This window comes from Cygnus atratus, chromosome 1 (assembly GCF_013377495.2).
Source record: "Cygnus atratus isolate AKBS03 ecotype Queensland, Australia chromosome 1, CAtr_DNAZoo_HiC_assembly, whole genome shotgun sequence".
Classification (NCBI taxonomy): Eukaryota; Metazoa; Chordata; class Aves; order Anseriformes; family Anatidae; genus Cygnus; species Cygnus atratus.
In genome coordinates this window covers 22219147-22245554 of record NC_066362.1, presented here as the reverse complement: position 1 = coordinate 22245554, position 26408 = coordinate 22219147, and the positions used below count along the sequence as shown (strand labels likewise).

The 26408-nt window shown below is 39.2% G+C and overlaps 1 protein-coding gene across 13 annotated transcripts in view; it reads right to left on the bottom strand.

The window, feature by feature from the left end:
• GRM8 (glutamate metabotropic receptor 8) overlaps positions 1-26408 on the bottom strand; it is a 348011-nt gene that overhangs the window by 200245 nt on the left and 121358 nt on the right. The window contains exon 1 of one of the 13 annotated variants that reach the window (XM_035559308.2): positions 25465-25510. The exons of 10 other annotated variants lie outside the window; for them this stretch is intronic. In XM_035559308.2, the coding sequence (XP_035415201.1) occupies positions 25465-25471 (7 nt within the window). In that variant the 5' untranslated portion in view covers positions 25472-25510. Of the gene's footprint in view, positions 1-2726; positions 2862-25464; positions 25511-26408 lie in introns of those variants that run through there. 2 more of the 13 variants (XM_035559309.2, XM_050715775.1) reach the window with 2 other exon arrangements.

Genomic DNA, 26408 nt, shown 5'->3' with positions numbered 1-26408 from the left:
GAAGAAATTCTTTACTCAGAAGGTGGTGAGGCTCTGGAACAGGTTGCCCAGAGAAGTTGTGGATGCCCCCCATTCCTGGAAGTGTTCAAGGCCAGCTTGGATGGGGCTTGGAGCAACCTGGTCTGGTGGAAGGTGTCCCTATCCATGGTGGGGGGGATGGAATTAGATGATTTTTAAGGTCCCTTCCAACCCAAACCATTCTATGATTCTATGACTTGGATCAGAGAACAAAATTGAAGAGAGAGGTATGATGTCTCTATGTATTTAATACTAAGTGGTAAAATATCTCTTGAGAAGTTTAGGATCTACTAATTAGTCTTTTCTTGTGGCTTGTTGGGATGAATGAACAGCTTAATTCATAAAGCACCCCTGCAGAAAAAAAAGTCATCAGGTCAAAAGTTACCAACCAAGAAGTGCTCTCAGTGCTGCAATGGGTCTGAGAACTTAGAGCCAAAGGAAGAAGCAGAAACATGTTCAGAAGATCTATGCATGCAACAGAAGAGAACATGTAAATCAGCCATGGGTTAGTGTAGACCGTGGTTCAGTCCTTGCCACAGAGGTTTACTGTTCTTTTTTCTACCAGACTCAAAATTTTGCATGTGATCTTCAGGCTTTGTTACTGGATAGAATTTAATGTTTTAAAATTAGAAGAATCCAGCCCCAGCTCCTTCTATACAAATAATAGTCTTGCTAAAGGAAATCACCATTAACTGAAAAAGAAATGGAAGTGATTTCTTTGTAATAGATTAGGTATTGAAGGTGCCTTCAATAACTAAATACATAGAGACATCATACTTCTCTCTTCAAGTAACTGGCAAAAGATGTCTGCAGCTCACCCCCTTCTAATAAAATGCTTGATAGATCCACCGTATTTCGTAGACAATGAAGCAAAAAAAAAAGAGAAACAATTACACAAGAAACCTTACAATCACTAAGTACAAAATTACTTTTACTGAACATTGCACAGTAGTGGACACCATTATGATGTTAATACAGGCTGAAATAAAAGCTGATTTTAATGTGAATCTAGGCTCCATATAGAACTTTGATCAACAAACTATCTCATCAAGGGCCTGATGGATATTTCTATGTCCATGCTACTCATCTTATCACATGGTTTCAATAATTGATAAGACTTTTCTATCAGATATAACATTTTTAACCATCTTTCATTATGTTCTTCCTTTTCCCGAAAGCTGTAAAAAATTATACCAGACAAAAATCTATTATCCGTGGAGTACTTATATCTCACTCATTATAAAAGAAAAATGTAGACATAGATGTTTTCAAAACTAATTAATTCTGATATGTATTGCCCATCAAATCTGTCCAAAGATGTAACAGAGGAAAAATGAAAGTACTTCAATTTACTCTGAGTTATATCCTGATAAAGACATATGATTAGCCTCATGGACTCATGAGAAAGAAAATCCACCTTGCAGTAACAACAACAAAAAAATCCATCCTATATTGCTTGATGAAAGTAGCAAATGAGAATAAAAAACGAAGATAACTTGGAAGACAAAGGGAAGATGATAAAACAAGTAAGGAATGAAGAGCTATGCTACATTCCCTCATTGTTCAGTACATTGCACAGATAATAGTGCTGATCCTAAAACAAAATCATCTGCAAATGTCTAGTGCTAAAATAATAATATACCTTTGTTTGCAATGCTTTATGATTAATCACTGTCAAGTATTGAAGTGGAAAGAACACACATTACAAATGAATCCTTTATTCTCCAGACTTCCAAAGAACTTTCTTTTTCTGCCTGTTTAAGAAGTTTCATTGGTAAAATACATATACTTCTGCTAAGAGAAAGAAGAGAGGAACAAGCATGGTACATAGCTCTTCCCAAGCCATCAATAGTATAGATACATTGGTAGTTATCATTGAAATATTCAAGGCAGATACATGTTTTCAAATCCTGGAAAAGCTCAATAAAAGTTACCAGAAATTTGAAGTTTGAGATTCTAACTTTTTCAGATTTTGAACTCCAATAGGAGCCAAAATGCCACAACTTCAAGTCTATTTTTTCTACATATAAGAAAGTTTGCAGTCAGACAAAGGTGTGCAAAGTTCCACTGAACTTAGCATTTGAAAAGGCAGTTTCAATAGGAATAGTTTTGCTACCATTTAGAAAGTTTACAGTGATGGAAAGATTTAAAAGCAGAAAGAAAAAATTTTCAATAGTAAAAAATGAGTAACAGCCTTGAAGAGTACAAACGACTTCTGTCTGTCCTATCTTTTCTTGTGTTTCTTTTCTGTGCAGATGAACTGGCTTACTAAAGAACTCAAAAAGATAACCAAAAAAAAAAAGAAAAAAAGAAAAATGAGGAATATGGAAGAAAAGAAAAGTGAAATGAAATGCAGGGTAGCACTAGTGGTAGCTTGTTAGAGGATAAACTTAATTCCAATGAAAAAAGAAAAGCAATACTTTATATATATACACAGCAATTTAAGACACACAAGACCCTGTGCACAATAACTCTCTTCAAGAAGACAGGCCAAGTCAGGCACAGTGAGCTTGATATGCTCATTCATTTCCATACTGTGGCATGTGCACATGAGATCTGCTACATCCCATACCAGACATTTGTGTATAGTCTGTGAGACATGCCTCAACTTCAGGCTTCAGATTTGGGCTCACAAGATAAATACTTAAGGATGTTAGTGTCCAAATACAATTCCTCAGTTGCTGTAAAATCATAAATTGGTTACTAACCTGGGCTAGCCCTTTTAACAAAGAAGACTTTACTTTAAATTAATTACTTGCAAGTTTTCCTTTTGAAGTAAACTGCATGCATAGAGTTAGGATTAGTCACCAAAGTCCAGCCATTCTCCATTCATAATTTCACAATCTTTTCCACTCCTGTGAAACTTCTGCTGACTTTCTTTAAGACTATTCTCTTTAACAGAAAGAAAACGTGAAGTGTGAAATTATGGTTAGACAGAGGAGCAGAGAAAGGAAGCAGAGAAAGTAGGCTAAGGGTCTAAATAGCCTGCACTCTCCATGCCAACATAAATGCCAGCATATCATTTTTCTCTGGAAACACCATTCAGATGAGAAAACACAAAAATCTACATTGCTGCACAAACCCTATGACTTTGTCACATACCTTACCTCCTACGTGTCCCATGAGAAGGTCACTGTCCTGCGCTCTCTTATGTGAAGCAGAATAGGAATGCCTAGTTTCCTCACCATTGGCACAGCTGTGGTCAAGACCAAAAGTATTTCATGAAGGAAATATAATCTGCCACTCAAAGAGACTCCAGCAGCTGCAACGCTACAAAGGATTTTGGAGTAAAATCCATTATGTGAAAAGTACATTAAGAGCGCAACACTACATGAAGTAGAATTAGCCATTGATCTGCTCTCTGAAGCTGTCTGATTTTCTATTGGAAAATAATGTACTAATGTCCTAGCAATCGCCTTTAACCATCTGCATGGTTGCTTCTTTCAGGTCAGTCCTCTAGAAGCTGAAGGACAATGCTGTCTATGAAAAAAGTCCACAGGCAATCCCACATGGGACATCCTAAATTGAATTGATGCTCTCACAGTGTTGTTACGCTTTCCTCCAAGTTGCATGTCTCAGACTGGCATTGCAAGGCAAGCCTGACTTGGGCACAGTGACAGCATGACTTAAAATCAAAGCCAAAAGATTCTGTCCATTTTTAACAAAGCACAGTGAAGTAATACTTATGGCATTGGAGAATATACAGTCAGTATAGGTCCATCAAAAAGGAGCAGTGAAATGAAAAACTATCACAGTACAAGGGTTTGTACACTGAGTTACTGGCCAAAGTTGTAAATTCTGAGAAACAATCAAAATCTTGTCCTAAAAGACGACTGAGATTTCATTCTCACAGCTATCCAGAAAGAAGCCCAACTTAATAGGACTAAATGTAGTGACTAGCAAAGGGGAAGATAAGGAAATATTTTACTTATACAACAATCCCTGTTATTTTCTTTTGAGCAAATTCTCACCATTTTCAGACCATCTGTCAAAATCTCTCCAAGTCTTAAAGATTTCTTCCACTACTTCCATATACAAAACCAGGATTGTCCTTTCAGAGAATGAATCAGCACAATGGAACTCAAATGACCAACTCAAATACAGTTTTCCCAGAGAGCATATGACTTAAAAAAAACATACTCCAATGTAAGGTTGGGTATGCAGACTTCCACCTGCTATGAGCAATGGATAACTCTCAAAAAAGAAACCTGTTTATCTCAGGAAAACAGCATGTACCTGGACAGTTATAGTGAAGTTTGAACATAAATTCATCCCCAGCATATTTCACAGTAACTTCCCAGAGAGATGAAAACTCACACCAGCACTTCTCAGACCAAATATGAGTAGCAAACATCTGTTTCTTAATAATTAAAGAAAGATTAGACAAGTTTGAGGAATAAATAATTTGTTGCATTTGTTTTCTCTCTGAAGAGACTAGGAAAAAGATATATTATTATTATGATTGAAAGCCAAAATGGTTCCCTCCAAATAAAATTGTACGTATGACAGGAAATGACGTGGAATTTCTATCTGCCTTTTACCATGAAGGACACAAAGTTAACTTCGAAGTTTGCCTAAATCTTCTTTGTGATATAGCATCACTCACCCTTTTTTGTATCTCAGATTTGGAATAGTCTTTTTTTTGACTTTTTTTTTCCACATTTGTGGCTGAAACTTCCCTGCCAGCTGTCAGTTTAATTAAATCTTGCTAAAAGAGCCCACTGGATTTCCAATTGCAAGGGAATCTCTACAGAAGAACAGCCGTTATGGGTCTGACCAAAGGTTCAACTAGCCTGATAGTCCGTTTTCTGGCTGTGACTCATAATGGAAAAGTGCAAAATCAGAGTAAACATATGTGCTAGCACATTATCCCGGCCTTCAGTAATCTCCAGCTCAAGAGCTTTTTGAGAGAAGGAGGTATCTTTATGTTCATTGAAAAAAAAAAAAAAAACTTGATAGAATTTTTATCTATTAATATATATAGTCAATATGAACATGGGTAAAAACTAGGTTAGATGTTCTAGGTGCTCCCTCAACATCACTACAAGTCTAAACTTCACAGTATCTAAAGATCAATTTTCCTTTGACTTTCTCTATTATTACAGTCTTAAGCTCCAAAAGTCATACTTTGATTCTGCTAATACCATGGCAACATCTCTTAGTTTTGCATGTATTTTACAGCTTTGTCTTCTAGTTAAATTGGTGGTCCAATGCATTATATATACAAATCACTTTTTTTCCCCTTTCTTTATGAACAGATCTGCAATGTATATTTAGATAAATTTCTAAGGCGCTCCTGAGAATATTTGAGTAACTCTAAAACTGTAAGCATATTTTTATATCCCCATATGTGCGTCTGCAGAGGTTTTTCATGGACCTCAGAAAACTGGCCAAGAAAAACAACATATGCAAGAATCTGAATGTAAAAGCATATACATACATCTCCAAACGATGCATGAAAGTCTTCTTGAAGTAACAGACTCTTTAGTTTCTAGGACAACTTAAATCAAGGCATCAGATATATTTAACAATCAATTTGGTGTTTTGGAATTGAGAGAAGCATTTTTTAAAATATTTTTATTTTTTATGAATGAATCAAAATACTAATTACAGAATAATCCCAGATATATTTTCTTAGCAACTTATTAGAAATGGCCAGACAGTTGATCTTGTATTTACAAGTTGAATAGCTTCACATTATATATTCAAATATGATGATTTCCTACATCTATGTCTGCCGATAAGTATCCAGTAATTGCGCTGTTTTAAGATAGAGCTCTCAAACAAGATGCTGAAGATAAAATTTCACATAAATCTGCAATAATTGTATTTATAACAATAAATTGAACAAGACACAATTGGTTACTGATTTGAGTTTATCAATTTCATTAATTTTGCTTCTAGAAGTGTTATTTCACACTGCATAGCTCCCACTGAAGTCACTGAAAGGGCTTCATTTTTCATAGTTTGGAATGTTCATTAGATATTTATATGAAAAATGAGAACAAACTATGCTACAGTAGATAGAACAAAAACAATTTCATAGGGCAGTAAACTCTTATACTCCAGGGCATAAGCCAACCAGTAATTTATAGGGTTAGACAGAAGCTTTGCTCACGAACAAGTTATTTTGAGGAGAACACAATTAAATGTTAAGTACCTGCCTTCAAAGCATCCATTCAGATGGAAACTGGATAAGGTATGGTATCACCATTTCTTTGTCTGGATCATCAGCATCCTGTGAAACAGTGCCACGGCCACAACAACCCCAAGAAACGCTACAGGCCTGGAGCAGAGTGGCTGCAAAGCTGTGCAGAGGAAAAGGATCTGGGGGTGCTGATTGATGCTCACCTGAACATGAGCCGGAAGTGTGCCCAGGTGGCCAAGAAGGCCAACGGCCTCCTGGCTTGTATCAGTTATAGTGGAGCCAGCAGGACCAGGGAGGTGGTCATCCCCCTGTACTCTGCTCTGGTGAGGCCGCACCTTGAGTAGTGTGTTCAGTTTTGGGCCCCTCCCTACAAGAAGGACATCGAGGCTCTGGAGTGTGTCCAGAGAAGGGCAACGTAGCTGGTGAAGGGCCTGGAACACAAGTCCTGTGAGGAGCGGCTGAGGGAACTGGGGTTGTTTAGTCTGGGGAAGAGGAGGCTCAGGGGAGACCTTATTGCTCTCTACAGCTACCTGAAAGGAAGGTGTGGGGAGCTGGGGGTCGGCCTCTTCTTGCAGATAACTAGTGATAGGACTAGAGGGAATGGCCTCAAGTTGCACGAGGGGAGGTTCAGGTTGGAAATGAGGAGACATTTCTTCTCAGAAAGAGCAGTCAGGCACTGAAATGGGTTGCCCCTGGAAGTGGTGGTGTCACCGTTCCTGGGGGTGTTCAAAGAAAGGCTGGACATGGTGCTTGGGGACATGGTTTAGTGGGTGACATTGGTGGTAGAGGGATGGTTGGACCAGATGATCTTGAAGGTCTTTTCCGCCTTAATGGTTCTATGAAACCACCTCCCTGCCTGCCACCCTTGCTAGAGTGACTTCCATAGCTCTCTTTCTCAGTCCAGATTGCTCTCGGTATTATTAATGTAATAATCCATCAATTGGATCAACAGATGGCATTTTTTAATGGTTTTAAATAGCATTTTCTAGACATTTCACTTCTATATTTAATTTTATTCTGTTCCCTATTCCTTTTATTCCTTAAAATATATGAAGTCACTTTTTTTTTTAAAGTGAGTGAGGCAAATTCCTTGCATTTCCTGACACCTGACGTACACCTACATTTGAAAGCATAAAGTATTCTTTACCCTCATTTGCAAACAGACTCTTTCAGTGGTATTCTTGTATCCAAAGGACAGAAATGGGCAATGTCTGAAACTGTATTGATCTTATTTATCCAAAACTTGCATTAAATGAGTATAAGGGAAATCCTTCTTTTTATTTTTTAATGTAGAAAGTTTAAACATATAAAACGTGCAATTATCTACCTTGTTCTTAATACACATCAGAAAAAATATTGGAAGAAGCAAAGCCCTTCATCCACTGCAGCCACTGATCAAAGGGTCTTTACAAAGCACCAGGATTATCTGTCTCCAAACTGTTCATTAGTTTGATTGTCCTTTTAATTCCAAGGTGCTTCTCATTTGCTTCAGTGCAATTTACAGTACGTGTACCTTATCATTTAACACCATTACATCTTTGCACCAATTTATCAGTGAATGTATCTTACAAAATTCGTTGTCTACAGCTTCGTTCCTCTTTGGCTTGTATCTTACTCTGCTAGTAGGATCAACCTCAAAGAAATATTCAGATAAATCATAAGAAAACAGTTTAAATAAAGGCAGACAGAAAGTGATTTAAAGTTTTCATGAGATGCCAAAGTGACTGTCTACAGTAAGATAAGCCCTTTCACTCAAAAATAAGTAAATAAAAATAAATAAAATAAACCCTAAAGCAAAGCACAGTGAAGATGTGGCCATTAGAGGTAGATGGGTAAGTTTGTCCAAATTTAAATGTAAAAGTAATGTCAGGGATTTTTTTTTATTATTATTATTTTTTTCTCATTGCTCCCTTCCATCTGCTAACCAGGCAGTGAGCACTGCTGATAGCTTTTCTGGGGGAGATATCTGGAGTTAGGTGCCACGGCATGTTTTACCTACACCAAAAGGAACTGGTGTCAGCTCTCCCCCGAGGAGACAAACACAAGATATGGCACAGGGGCAGCCTGAGCTCAGAGGAATGACAACCATGGCCTACTCTCCTTCCTGCCTCCAGTGAAGCAGAAGGAATGTACCACCGCGGGAGGGCATCTGCCTTGCAAACACCCCAAATCAGCCCAGAGCCAGGAAATCCACCTTGTCCTGAGTCAAGTTCAGAGGCTGTGTCTGCAGCTTTCTGCTTCAAAGGCAAAGGCAGGGAGTGGGAGAATGATGAACTGCCCACTATAGGAGAAGATCAGGTTTGAGACCACCTAAGGAACTTGAAGGTGCACTAGTCCAGGGGACCTGATGAGATACATCCAAAGGTACTGGGGTAACTGGCAAACATAGTTGCTAAGCCATTATCCAGGCTAGATAAAATGTGGCAGTTCAGTGAAGTTGCCACTGACTGGAATAGGGGAAACATAATCCCCATTTTTAAAAAGGGCAAAAAGGAAGACCCAGGGAACTACAGGCCAGTCATTCTAACCTCTGTGCCTGAAAAGATCCACAGAATATCCCACAGGTGTTCATCTTGGGACCGGTGCTGTTCAAGATCTTTATCAATGACATAGACAGGGGGATTGAGTGCATCCTCAAAGTTTGCAGAGAACACCAAACTGAGTGGTGCAGTTGATACAACAGAAGGAAGGGATGCCATCCAAAGGGACCTGCACAAGCTTGAGAAGTGGGCCCATGTGAACCTAATGAGGTTCAACAAGTCCAAGTGCAAGGTGCTACACCTGGGTCAATCCCAGACATGACTACAAACTGGGTGGAGAGCTCATTGAGAGCAGCCCTGCAGAGAAGGACTTGGGGGTTCTGGTGGATGAGAAGCTCAACAGGAGTCAGCAGTGTGTGCTTGCAGCCCAGAAGGCCTACTGCATCTTGGGCTGCATCAACAGAGGAGTGGCCAGCAGGTCAAGGGAGGAGATTGCCCCCCTCTGCTCTGCTCTCGTGAGACCCCACCTGCAGTACTGCGTTCAGCTCTGGGGCCCCTAGTACAAGAAGGATGTGGACCTGTTAGTGCAGGCCAGAGAAGGGCCATGAAGATGATCAGAGGGCTAGAGCACCTCTCCTATGAAGACAGGCTGAGGGAGCTGCAGACGTTCATCCTGCAAAAGAGAAGGCTCTGGGAAGACCTCATTGCAGACTTCCAGTACCTAAAGGGGACCTACGGGAAAGCTGGGGAGGGACTCTTTGTCAGGGAGCGTGGTGAGAGGACAAGGAGTGGTGGTTTTATGCTGAAAGAGGGTAGATTTAGATAACATATTAGGAAGGAATTCTTTACTCAGAAGATGGTAAGGCACTGGAACAGGTTGCCCAGAGAAGTTGTGGATGCCCCATCCCTGGAAGTGTTCAAGGCCAGGTTGGATGTGACTTTGAGCAACCTGGTCTGGTGGAAAATGTCCCTGCCCATGGCAGTACGGGTGGAACTGGGTGATCTTTAAGGTTCCTTCCAACCCAAACCATTCTAGGACTCTGTGATTCCCTCTGCTGCCCCTTTCCCCAGAGCTGATATCCCTCTGAGAGAAGGGATAAGAAAATTTACCTTAACAAGTCCCACAGTATAAACTGCTGGGTAACTCCAAATAGGAAGGTGTTCCGTGGCAGTTTGTTAAGCTTTGCCTGCCTGATAAGAGAAAATAATTAAAAAGATGCTTCTCAGACACAGAAATGTATATTTAATTAATTGCAATTCTGATGATTTCTTAAGTACCCTTGTGTTTGAGATGCTCTCCTACTTTCTAAGTATCTACTCATTGCCTCATGGTATTCAATGTGCAAATACAGGTCTGTGAACCTAGGGCCAAACCTAGTCCACCACCTTGAGTTCAATCAGAAACTATGCTAAATAATAAAAGTAAAAAATTGTCACAGAGCTATATTTTAAAGAAAGGAGTTTCAAAGTCAGAACTTCTTCCTTTAAGGCCCTTATTTCAGTTCACTGTGTCTTACAACAGCCAATGGTAATAGGAAAGGGGAGTTCCCAGTATGCTGACAAACTACAAATGAAAGGTAAGTTATTTGGTTTACTTTTTTTGCTAAAAATCCAATATTGGCTTGCTGATGCTAGGTAAAAGGGAAGCATAAGGACAGATTTAGACATTTTGTATTTCTGAAACCACCTTTGAGATATCACACATTTTCTTTCACATTTACTTAGCACGATAAATATATCTATCTAAGCAACTAAATCAACACTAGGAGCTTATTTTATCTAAGATCAGGAGCCTTGTGTTGTCATGTAGGTGGAAAGGCAAATAGGTTTCTTCTTCTATCTTGAGATGAGTAGGTGTGTGGAAAAATGCCATGTGAATCAAATTATCCTTGATTCATCATTATAACATTCCCATCATACAAAATGATTTGCATTTAGGAACTCATTTTCACCCCGGCATTTCTGGGAAGTATAAAGTACACAAAAATAAAGACCAGAACCCAAAGAGTCCACTGATTCAAGAAACAATTTATCTTTGCATTTACTCCACAACAAGTAATTATTGTGGCAATACTCAAGCAATTTTAAATATCTTAAACTGTTTGACTAAATCTCATCATTCTGATAAGTGAGGAAACTTTGGTACAGTAGTTCCAGTTTTTAAAAGACTGGTGATAATGTAGTGATACATTCTGCTCACTTGCAAGAGTTTTTTATAGTAATTGACTTGTGCATGTCATGTTTTAACAACTCACAGTTAGCAAATTCCTATTGTAGCCAAATCTTTTTGTTAAATGCCTACTCAGAGCACTTAGAATCCCCTTCATTGAAATACCTGTGGTTAGAGTAAATCATACCATCTACAGCAACTAGCTGAACTCAGTTCATTGAGAATGTTCCTTTAAATCCACTTATATCTCCCCTACCCCTCCTCACCCATTTTGTGTGGGGAAAACCAAAGCTCTTGATTACACAGAATGTCCCACAGTATTTTCTTCTAGAGCATTCAAACATTTAAAAAGGACCACATTGCATAATTCCTTCAAAGTTTACAGTAGTAGCGTTACCATAAAACTCAAATCAACTTCATTATTTAAACTTTTTCCAGCATGTGAACATGCAGGCACTGGAAGCTGTGGCATTCTGAAAATATCTAAAGTAATGTGCACATAAGTCCCCAGCTGGAAGGGGCTTACATCTGCAGTATTTATTGTTCAGGACACTGCCTCAAGTTGACTTGCAGTGCAAGAGGAGTGCTGCAGAGGCTTTATACAGTCCAAATTTTGCAGACTCTGACATAAACAAGGTACAACCTCTCAGCTTGTTACATGCAAAATGTAATAACCTTGTGGTTGGGATCTACTACATGCCGTCTACTACAGGCTGCCTGATCAAGGGGAGTCTGTTGCCAAGGCTTTCTTGCTTCAGCTGCAAGAAACGTCATGCTCACAGGCACTCATCCTGACAGGGGATTTCAACCACCTGGATGTCTGCTGGGAAAGCTACACAGCAGGTTGTAAGCAGTACAGAAGACTCCTGGAGTGAGCTGAGGATAACTGCCTGGTCCAGGTATTAGACAAACCAAACAGAGGAGAAGCATTACTGGACCTGGTGCTCACCAGTGCAGACAAACTCAATGAGGAGGTCGAGATTGGAGGCAGCCTGGGCTGCACTGACCACACCTTGGTTGAGTTCGTGATCTTGAGGAATATGGGCCTGGCAATGAGCAAAGTAAGGACCCTGAACTTTAGAAGAGCAAACTTCCATCTGTTTAAAGATTTAGTGAATGACAACCCCTGGGAATCTGTCCTTAGGGACAGAGGAACTGATTAGAGCTGGCAACTCTGTAAGGACACTTTTCTTAGACTGCAAGAGCCCTCCATCCCCATGTGTAAGAAATCAAGCAGATCAAGCAGGGAAGGCAGGAAACTGTCATGGTTGAGCAAAGACCTGCTGGTCAAACCAAGGTGTAAGAAGCAAATGCCTAGGCAGTGGAAGCAGGGACATGTGGTCTGGGAAGAGTACAGGGATGTCATCCAAATATGTAGGGATGGGATCCAGAAAGCCAAGGCACAGATGGAACTGAACTTGTCAAGGGATGCAAAGAGTAACTGGAAGGGATTATATAGGTACATTGGTCAGAAAAGAGTGTAGTCCCTCTGGTAAATGAGAATGGAGAACTGGTAATGACAGGCATGGAGAAGGCTGAGTTACTCAAAAAGTTCTTTGCCTCAGTCTTCAGTGCCAGTCAGGCTTCCCACATCTCTCCAGTTCCTGAACCTCTAGGCAGGGGCTGAGGCAGCTGCAGTTGTTCATCCTGGAGAAGATAACGCTCCAGGGAGACCTTACAGCTGACTTCCAGTACTTAAAGGGAGCTTATATAAAAAGGTGGAGAGTGACTTTTTACACAGGTCGATAGTGATAGGATGAGGTGGAACTTTTTTTGGGGGGGTTGTTTTTAGTTGTTTGCATTGTTGGTGTTTTTTGTTTGTTTGTTTTGTTTGTTTGTTTTTTTGAAACAGTCTTATTCCATCTCACTACACAAACCAACTGAGCACTGCAGAGTAGCTGGAAGATACTGTTTTTCCTCAGTTCATGTAACATAGGCCTTTCTGCTTCTTCATGCAGTTTCAATATTTTTAGTTGTGAATACCTTTTCTGCCATGTGAAATTGATACCCTATCTCATTAGCATGCTATTTCTTTTCAGATTTTATTTTCTCCTGTCTATTGCTAGTATTCTCTATTTTACTTTTTACTTTCTTTGTTGTTGCTGTTGTTACTCTGTAATGTGTTTTGCAATGTAGTTTATATGAAAGATGCTCTGCAAAAGGCTAAGGATAATCTAATTTCTTTCTACCAAAGAAAACAGAGTTCTCTAAGACAAGACATATCCATTATTGTACTCTTTCAGTGGGGCTAGATGTTGTAAAAGTCAGAATAGCTAGTGAGGGTGTATTCTGCATTACTGCTTGTCTGTAAGGGCAGAGGGAATACAATGGAAAACACTGTTTTATTTGCACTGCCATTCATTTCTGTATTGCCAAAAAAAAAAAAAAAGTAATACTGAGCAGATGCATCTTTTTGCTAAACAGAAGTGTTTTCTCTTCCTAATTAATTGGATACTTATGAAGAATTGGCTTAGCAATGCAAAGTTGACCTTTGAAGATAAAAGTGATAAGCCATGTGGGGCAAAATCCTGCCCCTCTTATGCATGCAAAACTCTTACACATTTGAGAAGAGTATGCATCAGGATTTAGACAAGTGATCATCATACAGCATGATAAACAGCCCCTGGGACAGTTTCATTTGTACAACCAGAACTTTCATGTTTCACTTTATTTTCTTCCCCCTCCTCTTGAGTGCCCACCCCTCCCTTTACTTCTGTATTTCTTCTGGGAAAGTTTTACTCCCACCCACTCCTTTCCTCAATCATCCCATTTTGCTTTAGCACAGTTGGCAAGCTTCTCTGTAGCACACACAAAATCTTAGGAACGAGAATACTAGCACTGCATAATTTAAGAGAGCCTCCTCATTACACTGCCTCTTCATTTCAATTGTTTGAGATTCTTCTGCACCTTAAGGCATATGCAGAATCTAAACAAGATCTAAGTGTGCTTACGTTATATTGCCATTTCTTGAATTAAACATTTTAATACCAACATCCAGAGGGTTAAACTAATAACTCAGAATCAAGCAAACATTTTTCTTCTGAAATACTCTACAAAATACACTGAGCATATAGTTTTGTATTGCGCATTTATAAATTATATTAAAAGTGCTATAGATTATATTAAAAGTACTCACTACAGTAATAATCTCTGTGCTGCCACAAGGATTGTTTTATCATATTTTTTTCCACAGAAATACTTCTTAAATTCAAAATAAGCCCTGACGGTATCAGGAGATGAAAGCTGTAAGACCTTTATAACACCTACCAATAGCCAAATGCATATTAGAGATTTGTGCAGTCAATGTGTTATACACCCTTCTCAGTACCACATTTGCATTTGATTAACTTTAAGTACAGGATAAATTCATTATAGTCATTAAAAAGAAGTCTAGTGCTCTTGCAGTGTCATAACAACCAAATGATGCAGGTGGGAAATGTTCACAACAACCTACAAACTCTTCAAAGCTAGCAACTACTGCAGGTCACCTGCACACACTGAGGGCTGGACTGCACCAGTCATGCTTTCAGCCAGGGAAGAAGTGATTTAAGTTTCAGGTAAAATCTTACACTGGTAACGCTTAGACAGCATGGGAATACATCTTGGATGGTGGCAATCAATGTACTTCCTTGTTTGTCAATACAGCTATGTATACGCCTGAATAGAAAAGAGGAGAGGAAAGGAAAGGAGAGAAGGAAAAAAGGAAAGAAGGAAAAAAGGAAAGGAAGGGAAGGAAAGGAAGGAAAGAAAGGAAGGAAAGGAAAAGGAAAGCAGAACAAAAGGAAAGAACAAAAGGAAAGGAAAGGACAAAAGGAAAGGAAAGAGAAGAGAAAAAGAAGAAAAAAGTTTGAAGGGACCTTCAAAGATCATCTGGTCCACCTGCCTCGCCACTTCATGGCTAACCAAAAGTTAAAGCATATTAATGAGAGTATTATCCATATGACTCTTGAACACTGACAGGCATGGGGCATCAGCCACCTCACTAGGAAGCCTGTACCAGTGTTTGACCATCTCCTGATAAAGATTTTTTTTCCTAATGTCCAGTCTGAACATCCCTTGGTGCAGCTTTATGCCATTCCCTTACGTTCTATCATTGGTTACCAGGGAGAAGAGACCAGCACCTCCCTCTCTGTTTACTCTCCTCAGAAAGGAAAACTAGAGAGCAACTAGATTGACTCCCAGACTTTTGTTCTCCAGACTAGAGAACCCAAGTTTCCTCAAACTCTGCTGACTGGACATGCCTTCCAGCACTTTTTCCAGCTTTGTTGCTCTTCTCTGGATACATTCAAGTATCTTAACATCCTTTTTATATTGTGGAGCCCAAAACTGCACACAATATTCAAAATGAGGCCACACCAATGCTAAAAATAGTGGGAGAATCACCTATTTTGACCAGCTGGCGATGTTCTGTTTAATGCATCCCAAAATGTGTTTTGCCCTCTATGCTGCCAGGGCATACTGCTGGCTCGTGTTGAGATGTTGGGATCATGTTGGGATCACTACTCCCAGATACCTTTCAGAGAGTGTGACCTGCTCTCCAGCCACTCATCTCCCAGTCTGTGCCTGTGTCTGACATTACTCTGTCCCAGGTTCAGAATCTGGCATTTTCCTTTGGTGAACTTCTGTTGCTGATTGTCCAATGCTCCAATCTATCCAGATCCCACTCTAAGGCCTCTTGTCCCTCCAGAGTATCAAAGCACCTCCCAGTTTAGTGTCATCAGCAAACCTGCTGAGGATGTGGTCCACTCTTGCATACAGATCATTGATAAAAATACTGAACAGAACCAGTCCTAGAACTGAGCCCTGGGGAGCACCACTAGTGACTCTCCGCCAGCCAGATGCAGCCCCATTCACTACTACTCTTTGAGCTCTGCTATTCAGCCAGTTCATCACCCACCATAGCATGAACCTGCTTATCTCACAGTTGGACAATTTGTCCAGAAGGATGACATGAGTGATAGTATGAAAGACCTTCCTTAAATCCAGAAAGATTATGTCCCCCCATCCACCCAAGCAGGTGACCTTTTCATAGAAGGAGATCCAATTACTAAGGCAGGACTTTCCCTTTGTGAACCCATGTATGCCTGACACTAGCTTTGTTCTTTTAATGCCTTCCAATTGCACCCAGGGTAATCTTCTCCATTAACTTCTCCAGGCACTGAGGTTAAATTGTGAGGTCTGTAGTTTCCTGGGTCTTCTCTCACGCCCATTTTGTAGATAGGTATAATGTTGGCTAGCTTCCCATCAGCAGGGACCTGCCCAGACTCTCACGACCTTTGGTAAATTGTTGAGAGGGATCCAGCTATAACATCCTCTGACTGCTCTGAATACAATGCAACATGCTATCTTAACCCCATTTTTTTTCCTGGAATTAAGAATAAAGCAATCTTATCATATGCATCTCATAATTGGCAAACAGACTGAAAAGAATTCAGCAAAATTTATCAAGGTGTTTTTAAATTAGGAAATGAGAAGGCAAAACAGACCTGTAGTTCATGTATAAAAAATTCCAGGGAATTTACATGTGGGAACAAGAAGAGAAATTTTGCTAAGATCACTGACACAAATCTATTAATACAAAGATTCAAATTCATAGGAAAACATTTTTTGTAAGTTCCACTATTCATGGAACTGTGCTGTAGCCATGCAATGGTTTGTACTGTGCAAAGTTTTTTAAGTGTTCAGTGATCTCAGCTTCTTCTTATTTTAAGCCATTTTCCTGGATGTTGAAAGTGGAGGCACATAAAAACCACTACTTACATGCTCAGTCAGTGATTCTCAGATGTTTTTTTCAAATAATCAGGGTCACTGCAGCAATAAACATAAAATGAGGTACCAAACTGTACTCAAATTTTGAACTTTGTTATGGTTTTATGTTATATATATTTATTATATGTATATAATATATTTAAAAAAAAAAAAAATGACAACTGTAAAGTCAAATAAAAAGGGCCTCTCAACAGTGAGATGCACCAATGCTGCGAGTGGCTGTACTGTATGAGATAGTAAAATACCCACCTATAATAGAGTGGGTCTGAGGTCCTCTACATTAACGTTTTTGAAGTTACTCAGATGTATCTGTCTACATAAATTCTGCACAACAGTTCGATAAAAAATACTCAGGGCTAATTTCTGCACCGAATTAAAGCCCCCAAATTCAGTCCTGCTCTGGTCATCAGGTTCTCTCAGCAGCAAGAATAAAATACTGAGAGACAAAAGGGCTATTGAAATAAACAGAATGTTAACACAAGCAGAAATGGACAGACTATGAATGTGTTCAGGCTGGAAATTAGAAGCTTCTTAATTAGCTAAGAAATAGATAATATTTCAGTAGGAGTAGAGAGAAGAATAAACCCCAGAGGTTTTACAAAAAGGCTCGTGTCAGTTTATGTCTGAAGTCATCCATCCTCATGGCCCATGACAGTGGCTGGTTTGTCATTCACAGACACTTATGGAACTGAGGGACATTCTGGGAGCCCAGGTCAGAATTAGGGGCACTGACAGAGACCAGCAGTGCTTCAGTGCAGACCCAGGCAGATGTGTGATGCTGCAAGCAAACACATGCCATCCTCCTGGCCAGGAGGCAAGGCTGTGACCTGGATTCAGCTCCCTGCTCTGTTATTTTGTCTCTCCTGTTTCCTGAGGCACATCTCTGTCCCAGAAGTTTTTCATCTGCAGCAGAAGGAAATACTTAACACCTTCAGAGGTAGGTGCAAGGATCACTATTGCAAGGATCTCAGATACTAAAGTAGCAATGATCATATAAGTACCTTCACAGAGTGCTTTTAGTCTAAAATCTCAATTTGTATGGGCACAGGCTCCTCGGCATTGTTAGCACACCTAGCTGGTGTCTGCATTTCAGGCCATGTGACAGAAGCACTGCTAGGAGGGCACGGAGTGCGCAGAGCAGAAGGCAGCCAGGGATGACGCAGTGCCCATGGTCCTGCTCCCTACTGAGCACAGGCTGGAGCCCGGGCTGCACTGCGGCTGCTGCACCAAGCCAGAGGGAGTGCATGGGGGGGGGGGGTGAAGGATGGGGGAAGCTTTGGGCCCCTCTGAGCATAAGGGACTGACGTCCGATGCCTCCCGTAACCCCCACCATCAAAAACACAACTGTCTTTCTGGGTCTTCCCCCTCTGCCTCCTGATTCATCTCCATCCTCCCCCTCTCCAGCCCACATCAGAAGCAGCAGGGCCTTGGCTGGGCCCCTCCGTCACCTCCGATGGAACAAAATTCAGTTTCACCTGCTCTGTTGGGAGGCACTGAGCTGGCACTGGCTGCTACATCAAAGGACGACTCTGTGCTGTCACCATCGCAGCTGCTTTTCAGTTTGGGGCTGGCATTCCAGCAGTTTACCAAATGTCTGCGGATTTGGTACTGCCTGGTGGATGCTTTGTCATGACCGCCTCTCCAGAAGAAATCACTTCAATTAGTACTGTCTTTAACTGTCAGCCAGAATATCAAAAAGCTGTGTATAAAATTGTACATCTGTTGCTACCTAAAGTAGTCTGTATTCCTCCGTGTTTTTGCTATGATCACTTATTTTTCAGTATCTTATTCAGTTAAGACTTTTTATACATATTTTTCAGCTGAAGTCATACATTCAGCTTGTAGCCTAAAATTCACAGATTGCCTCCAATGTTAAACTTTTAACAGTACACTTAGATTTCTCTGTATAGAAAGTGAAGTAAAAATGTAAGACCCTGTGAGGCATTTCAGAGGACAACCTGAAATAAACCAAATGCAATATATTAAAGACCAGATCACTATTATGAAAGCTTATAAATACCTGGTAAATAGAAGAAAGAAAGGACAGAAAATTTGAGAAAACAGATGAAATTCAATAGATATGCTTTATTGATGTGTTTGTGGATGGTAGACAGCACTGCAGAAACAATAGCTTAGAAGCCAGATCACTATCTGGGCTAATAACAGCTCACACCCATGTCTGGTTGGAATTCTAATATCCCCACATGGAAACCAGGGCTAACTCAAATAATCAAAAAATCAATATAGGATTTGGGCTCTAAGCCCAAACCTGCCAAAAGGTCGAGAATGGAAGGGTTCAGCTCTAATTAGGAGTTGAGTACCTCATCTATATCCACAGCTTCTGCATGTGAATAATGACAGAAAATGAGGAAAGCAAATGGTTTTTTACACAGTGACTCTCAGGATAGTTTTCCTTGAAACGTATCCTGCTTCAGAGCTTGTTAGAGTAATCTTCACCGTAGGGCTTCCTTGCCTTTAAAAAACTGAAGTTCCAGTCTGCTAAATGCTGCGTGATCCCATGGTGTTAGCATTTCAGCATCTTTTACCCTCATGCTACATTAATAGAGTTGAGTGAATTCATCATGATGCATGACTGGTCATTTTGGGGGCTTGTATCTGTTGAGGCGTTTATGTTTTTTTATTGCTTTTTTGTTTTGTTTTGTTGGTTTGTTGGGTTGGGGTTGTTTGTTTGTTTGTTTTTGCTTAATCACTTGGGTCCCATCACTGTTTTTATTTTACTTTAGTAAGCAATTTCTTTGTGATACAAAATTCTGACTAAATTCTTTAATCAGCTTTTGCTCAGAAACTGTTTATTTCCATCTGCATTACAAATGCAGGATTTAAACAATCTATCAACACAGCATAATGCAGCAAGTGATCTTGTCAGTTTGTCCTTTCCTCTCAGGGATGCAGCTACAGTATTCTGTACTTCTGAAGAAAGGAAATAATAGGATTAGAAAAACATTGAGGACAAGAGGATGTCAAACAAAGGAAAAGCATGCTGCAGTTCTAAAGCATTCTCATCTAGTATTGGGAATTGTAATCCATTTGTGCTAAAGACTTTGCCTCTGCTCATTATACAAAAAACCATAAAAGACTCAGACTCATATACTTTGATACTGTAGTTTGGCCTATAGGGAACCATAATTAAAACACATTTGAGTAAAGGCAATTTTAGTCATTATTAAGCAACCTAAAGTACAGTCAGCCACACAAACACAGCATTAGCTAAGGATTACAATGTGTGAGACAGCCAGCAATCAACTAACCTTAAAGGTCCAGTGCTTATTTAACATATCAACTACTGGTACTACATAATGCCCAGCTATTTTAGAAAAATGATTCTCTACTTCAATGAAAGAAATGCAAAAATATGGGCCAACAGGAATAACTAATTTCTGTAAGAATGTGCAGCTATTGTGCAGAAGCTAACTCAGTTCATTACTCAAATAAAGTGCCTTTGTCATATAGAACAGAAATCCAAGCAAAGTCTCTAAATTCAAAAATCCAAAGCTTTCCTTTGTATCACCATTAGTTATATATACATATTTAAATAAGTCACAGTAACAGTTAATGTACAGTATAACTTTAAGAAAAGCCTTGTGACCTATTTCCTTGGCCTTTGGATATATGAATCAGTTTTGTTTTCATTCACTTCTTTTCTCTTGCCACAACTTCAGGTACTAGGCTAAATAACTGTTCACTTAAGACTTAGCTCTGTTGAATTAGAATAGTATGGAGAAGAGTGAACTTTCCCTGCATATTAAAGTTTACATAAGAAAGGTGAAAGAATGCTTGTGACATTGTAGAAGGCCATGTTCCCCATTGAGCCCAAGCAGCAAGCAAGCACAGATTATCCTCAGGGGAGTTAGAGTGGTATGCTAATCACTCTCAAGTCCATGAGTGAATTTGACTATTGGTCAGGAAATCACAAACTAAAAGATGCTACCTACCTTCACTGATGGTATATCAATTCTAAAAGCAATATCAAAACCAATTATGAAACACAAATCTTAAGGCTTAGGATATTTTTTCCCATCAAAACCTTATAGAAGAGAACTGTTCTCAAAGGATTTCCAGCAACCATATAATCGACTCCAGTGTGACTTAGGTGGCAGTCTCTTTCACCTCTAGCTCAAGGTAATTCAGATGAGAATCCATTGTTTTGGAGATGATCTGAACCCAAAGCAGAATGAACCCAAAGGAGAAATTTGACACTCCCTCACTGCTGCAGTTATCAAAACCAACTGATGTTTGCAGAGGTTGTAAATATTGTTCTGGCAATACTTTTTTTTTTTTTTTTTTTTTGGCCAGTTCTTGTGTGCAAATATCATAACAGTATCATCGACTTGATTTAGCCCCTTATATTTCTCAGTGTTCATTCAAGCAAGGCTTATGCAATTTTGCCCAGACGTGTGTACATTTCTATGCATCAATGTAATCAGAGAAAAGGCAGAGATCAAAGCCTACAGTCTCCCAGGTGAATCAAAGAGCCACAGAGTCACGCTCTCACCCACGGAGCTTGGTTATTCATTAGAATATAGAGGATGTTCATCCTATCAGCAAATACTACTGAAGCAGGTTAAAGCTACCAGTGAGTCCTTTGGAAAATGCCACTGGAAAGTGTTGTATGTGTCTGTCTGCTTTCTGCAGAAAGTGGAATGATGAGATGTGGAGATAACATAAATGTTCATAGAGAAATACAAGTTACTGAATCTTTCTGACCCACTTGGCTGCTAGTGCATCTATAAGCTAAAACACTAAAAGTAGTCATCAAAAATATGGCTGTCTACCAACTCCAGTAGGACTTGCAGTTGCAAAATGTCATCGAACTGCTGCAATCAAGCAAGAGATTGATTTAGCAATAGCATTATTTTCAGCCGTCCACTGAATCATAAAATCATTGGATGCCACTTTATCTTTTACAAGATCCCTTTGCGTGGGCTTTATTTTCGAGTGTCTCTTCCTCACTCTTACATATAATGGCAAAAACCATGCTCCTAAAGCTCTACTTTTCAGAGGCATTCGAGCATGCAGCAGCTGTAGTCCCACAGATGAGCTCCACCACGTATCTGACTGATCTCTGCCGGATAGGATATTTACCAACCTGCTCCAGCCTGGAGCATCCCTAGGCCCCATTGAGGAGTGCTTGCCTGAGAACTGCCCTCCCTGCACATGTTCCTGTGCTGACCTGACTCCATCAGCCACTCCTCTCCCCAGCACACAAGCCAAAGAAGAAGGGAAGCTTTTCGTTAACCTATGTTACAACGGAAACATTCAACACAGACATTAAAGAAAAATTGTTTGCTAATAAAGCATGAAAAATACGTGGTTATAGACATGCAAGTCCCACAAATGCACAGAGTTTGACATCCCTTTAAGTGTAGCTTGTCTTCGTGACATTTTGGTGCATCCTGAGAGTTACTTCTGAGACGTGGAGTCTTTTCAGCCCAGCTCACCTTAGTGAGACTGACAGCTGAGTCACATACACACAGGTTACTCAGTGGCAAACTACCTATCAGTTCCTCTCTTTTTACTGGCTGTGTTTTGTCCCAGGCTTTTCAAGTGTTGCTGGGATTCAATACATAATAATAATTTTTAATAATAATAATAATTGGTTTCTTCATTCCATGTTCAGTAATTTTCTACCCTTTCTCTCCCTGCAGAGGGACCACATATAATCATTCTTGGTGAAAGTAGTCATTAAATTTTAAGTATGGTGCCCAGGCTGGAGGGTATGTGTTGGAAACCTTGCCAATAAATGTAGGTAAATATTTACCAAGAAGTATTCACAAAAGATCAATTTTCATGACTACATAATAAGTATGTAATATTTATTGGACTCCATGTATCATACGCAAGTTCCCCTAATCATCACATGTACCTACTGATGTCTCTTTGAGCTGCTCCAAGGACAGGCAGCATCTGCAGTTGTTGCAAAATGTGCATTTATATAACAATATAAATGTATCTACTCTAATTTTAGCTCCTGCCAGCAGGGGAAAATGTTTGCAGCTAAAATACAAAGTTTGAAAATTTTCTAACACGCATACTACTGTACCACTAACCTTAATGACACATGAATAAAACCCAAAGGATTTTACTGTTAATTTTTTCAGCATATATTTAAAATTTCAAATATGTTCAATTACAGTTTAGTCAATTTTCTACACTTTTTCTCATTGTTGTGCCCCTGCCCTTTAAACTAGGAGACATCTCTCTACTATGACTGCAGTATAGACAGTTTTCTTTCACTATTAATAATTCTATTGAGAAATCTGAGGCAGCCTGGTAAGATTAATCTTTATTATTTTCCTAACTTACCAAAACTGAGTATTTCCCTAGTTACAACAAAGAAATTATATTTACCACTGCTCTTGCAAATTCAAAAATATTTCCATGTTCAGAAATATTTGCATATCTCTTTTACTAAACAGTAACAGAATAAAGTGGAAGAGAAAGATGGAGTATCCTTAAAGATAGACAGCAAACTCCTTGCTTTTTCATTTCTTCCTTTTATATTATGACTTTGTTTTTTGATTTTTTTTTCTTAACTCGTTGCCATGTGAACTGGCAATACAGCATACAGACTCCTATACCTGTTAATGTCTTCCCATTTTGAAAAAAGATAGGCAGCTTTTAATGTATCTTTCTCTGAGAATAGATTGCATTCCAGACTAGACCTCATGCAAAAGAAGAATTCAAAGTATCATAAGCATTTCAGCAAAACTGCAACTTCCACCAGGCAGATCTGCCAATGTGCTTCAATTTGGGAACAAACTTCTGATTTTATTACTCCAAATACAAAATCATTACTAACAGGACTAACAGCAAGAGCTAACAATGGAATAGCTCTTGAACATTAGGTTTTGCTTACTCATCTGAACTTCCTAAGGACTAAGCCTTGTGTAATTTGTATCCAACCTCTGTACAATCCACATTATCTTTTAACTCAAGAATCAAGAAAAATGCATGAGTATAAAAGTGTTTGTGATGGAAACTGAGGAAGGAAAAAAAAATCCCTGTAAGAAAACACTTAGAATTAATGCCAAAAAACCAACAAGATTGCTAAATGTGATGGGAGGGATTTCTTACATTCCAACCATATGCTGAGACTAATCTTTTCTAGAAAAACTGCATTCCATGTAAGTGTATCTGGAGAAGAGCACTTAACTGGGTACAAGTCATAGACACTTGTGCTCAATTTCTAAGGGGAGGAAATGGAAGAAAAAGAAGGAGAGGAAAAGCTATATTAAGAAGTTAAATTGCAGGAGCCCTTTGACTGCTATTATAAACTGAAGAACATCTTCAATACTGAAAACCTGCCATTAATCTCTTATTTACACGGAAAGCACATGCTTCTTTTTATCTGAAATACTTACAGTAATGACAGGAGCTGTGACTAGACAGAAAAACACAATATGTCTGGTTATCAAGAAATTTAGATTTCTTATCTAAATTTGGGTTTGAAGCTGATATTTGCCTACTGTGAGCATCTGCTCACTGAAACTTATGTTCCCATCATTTTTACTGCTAATAGCAGTGGTGAAATAACATTTTCACTGGGTCCAATTTGTCAGGAAGCAGTCATTCCTAACAGGGAGGCAATCCATTCACTGAATCCTCCCCAAAAATCACAGATTCAAAAGCCCAGTAGCTGCTGATGGTGAAGTCCAACAAGAGGCTAGGCATAAACACATCAAATTCACAAATTTTTCACAAAACCCAAATCATTTTGAAAGAATAATTTGAGCTAACAAAATAGGCATTTTGTTATGTGACCATTCTCAGAAATTTCCAGCAAGGACAGCCTCTTGCTGCACTTCTAATCAGAGTTGGTAAATACAGCAGCTGTATACGTCTGCTTCTCTCTATGCATGACTGAAATGGTAGTGCGTGATTGGGAGTGGCCATGTTTATTTATTAGATTTAGTTTATTTTTTAAGAGTTCTAGAAGTATGTGTGATTTTTAACAGAAGATCATTGTGTGCTCCTTTGAACATCTGTGCTGTGGAATGGAAAACAGCAAAGTTTCTGTCTTGCTTAACAAGCTAGTTCAAAGTCAGGGAAGATAGAAGGCCATGACACTATTCATGCAAAGAAGATATAAAGTCACCTCTGATTTTTTTCTCAGGGTATTCCATCATGTAATTTATTAGCCTCATTATAGGTTGACATACCCAACACACACTTACTTTTACTGTGATCACAACATTAATTCTGGTGATTGCCCTGAAGTCCCCATATGGAGATTCACACAACCCAATGTAGCACCTTTGAAAGCAAATGCAGAAGGAATGCAAACATAATAATTCAAGCCTAATCCCATCATTCATTAAAAAACTACATTTTTTTTCTCTCTGCTACATGTTCATCTCACTCTCTTATTTACATAAAACTCCCACTGATTACACAGATGATGGTAATTAAACTAAATCATTCTATGGGAGTACTGCCAAAGACAGATAAGCCCAGGTCCTGCTGTACATATGTCATATAATGGGGATATCAATTAAAGTGCCAGATATTGAGCACAGAGATTAATTTATTTTAACTTACATACGTACTCAAGTTTCTGAATCATAAGGCCACAGCTTATCTACTCATCTACAAGAAACTGTTAGAAGCAAATTCTTTGCTGTGAGAAAACATTAATTAAGACTGCTAGAAAAGTTTCTATACATACTGCAAATTTTTACTCATTTATTCTTTTAGCACCATTGATTTTTACCAACTAATAATAAAAGAAAAGGTCTAGGCAATGTCAACACTACCTTTGTCATTCCTTAAGAGTCATCGCATCTCTACTCCTAATCAACTAACAAAACATATTGATTCTTGCAATAATTAGAGTTTCACTCCTTATTTTGAGTACATACCCTGCATGAACAGTTGAATGGCATGAGGCCTGTGAATGTGCAAGATGGGTCTAAGTGGAGGACTGGGTGGTTACCCCTCATACTTTGAATGAATTCTGACAGCTGCTCATCCCATTAAGGTAACAATGTGCCTCTGAAACTATTTGGTTTATGTCTTAATGGTACCCTGCTGCTTGGCTTCCTACCTCACTTTTGCTGAATCAACACTACTGCAAAACAGCAAAGCCTGCCAGACATAGCAATGTTTCAATACATGCTGATTCATCATGACAGGACACTGAAAGCCCTGTGGCATGTGCAGAAGAGCTTTAAATAGTACTTGGTTGTTAACTTATTTTAATTAAAAAGGCAAATGCACAAGAGAGAAGAAAACAATCTTTCTGTATCACATCACTTTTATTTGCTCCACTTACCAGCACAGGATTGCCTTTGTTCCACTAAAAAATTCTATTTTAAAAGAATGTTTTCTTCCCTACTTTCATATTTTCCTTTCTTTTCTGCATAGCATATCTAAAGGCATACAGCTACTGGCTGCAAATACTACAGAGAATCACTAAATATAGGACAGCATGAAAATATGTTGAATACATTTGTCAGCACTGTATTAAAACAGAGCTGCATAGCAGAAAGATTCCCACATTGCTAATAGATACTGGCTTTATCACCTTTCCCAAGGTGAGAGCACCCACACAGGTATCATAATCAGTGACGTTTTTGCAAATTGGCTCAGGATATTTTATTTATTTTTCCCTCCATAAAATGTGGGCTGAAATGTGCTAATGAAGGTTATACCACTTTTAGTATTATATTATTAGCAGAAATTCATTATTTCATTTGAAATTACAGAGGTCTGAATCTCCTTTGTTTGAAGTGTTGCCAGCACAGTTGCAGAGTGCATCTCAGATTAATGGGAGCCATGACAAACAGTATGAGTTACCCCAGTG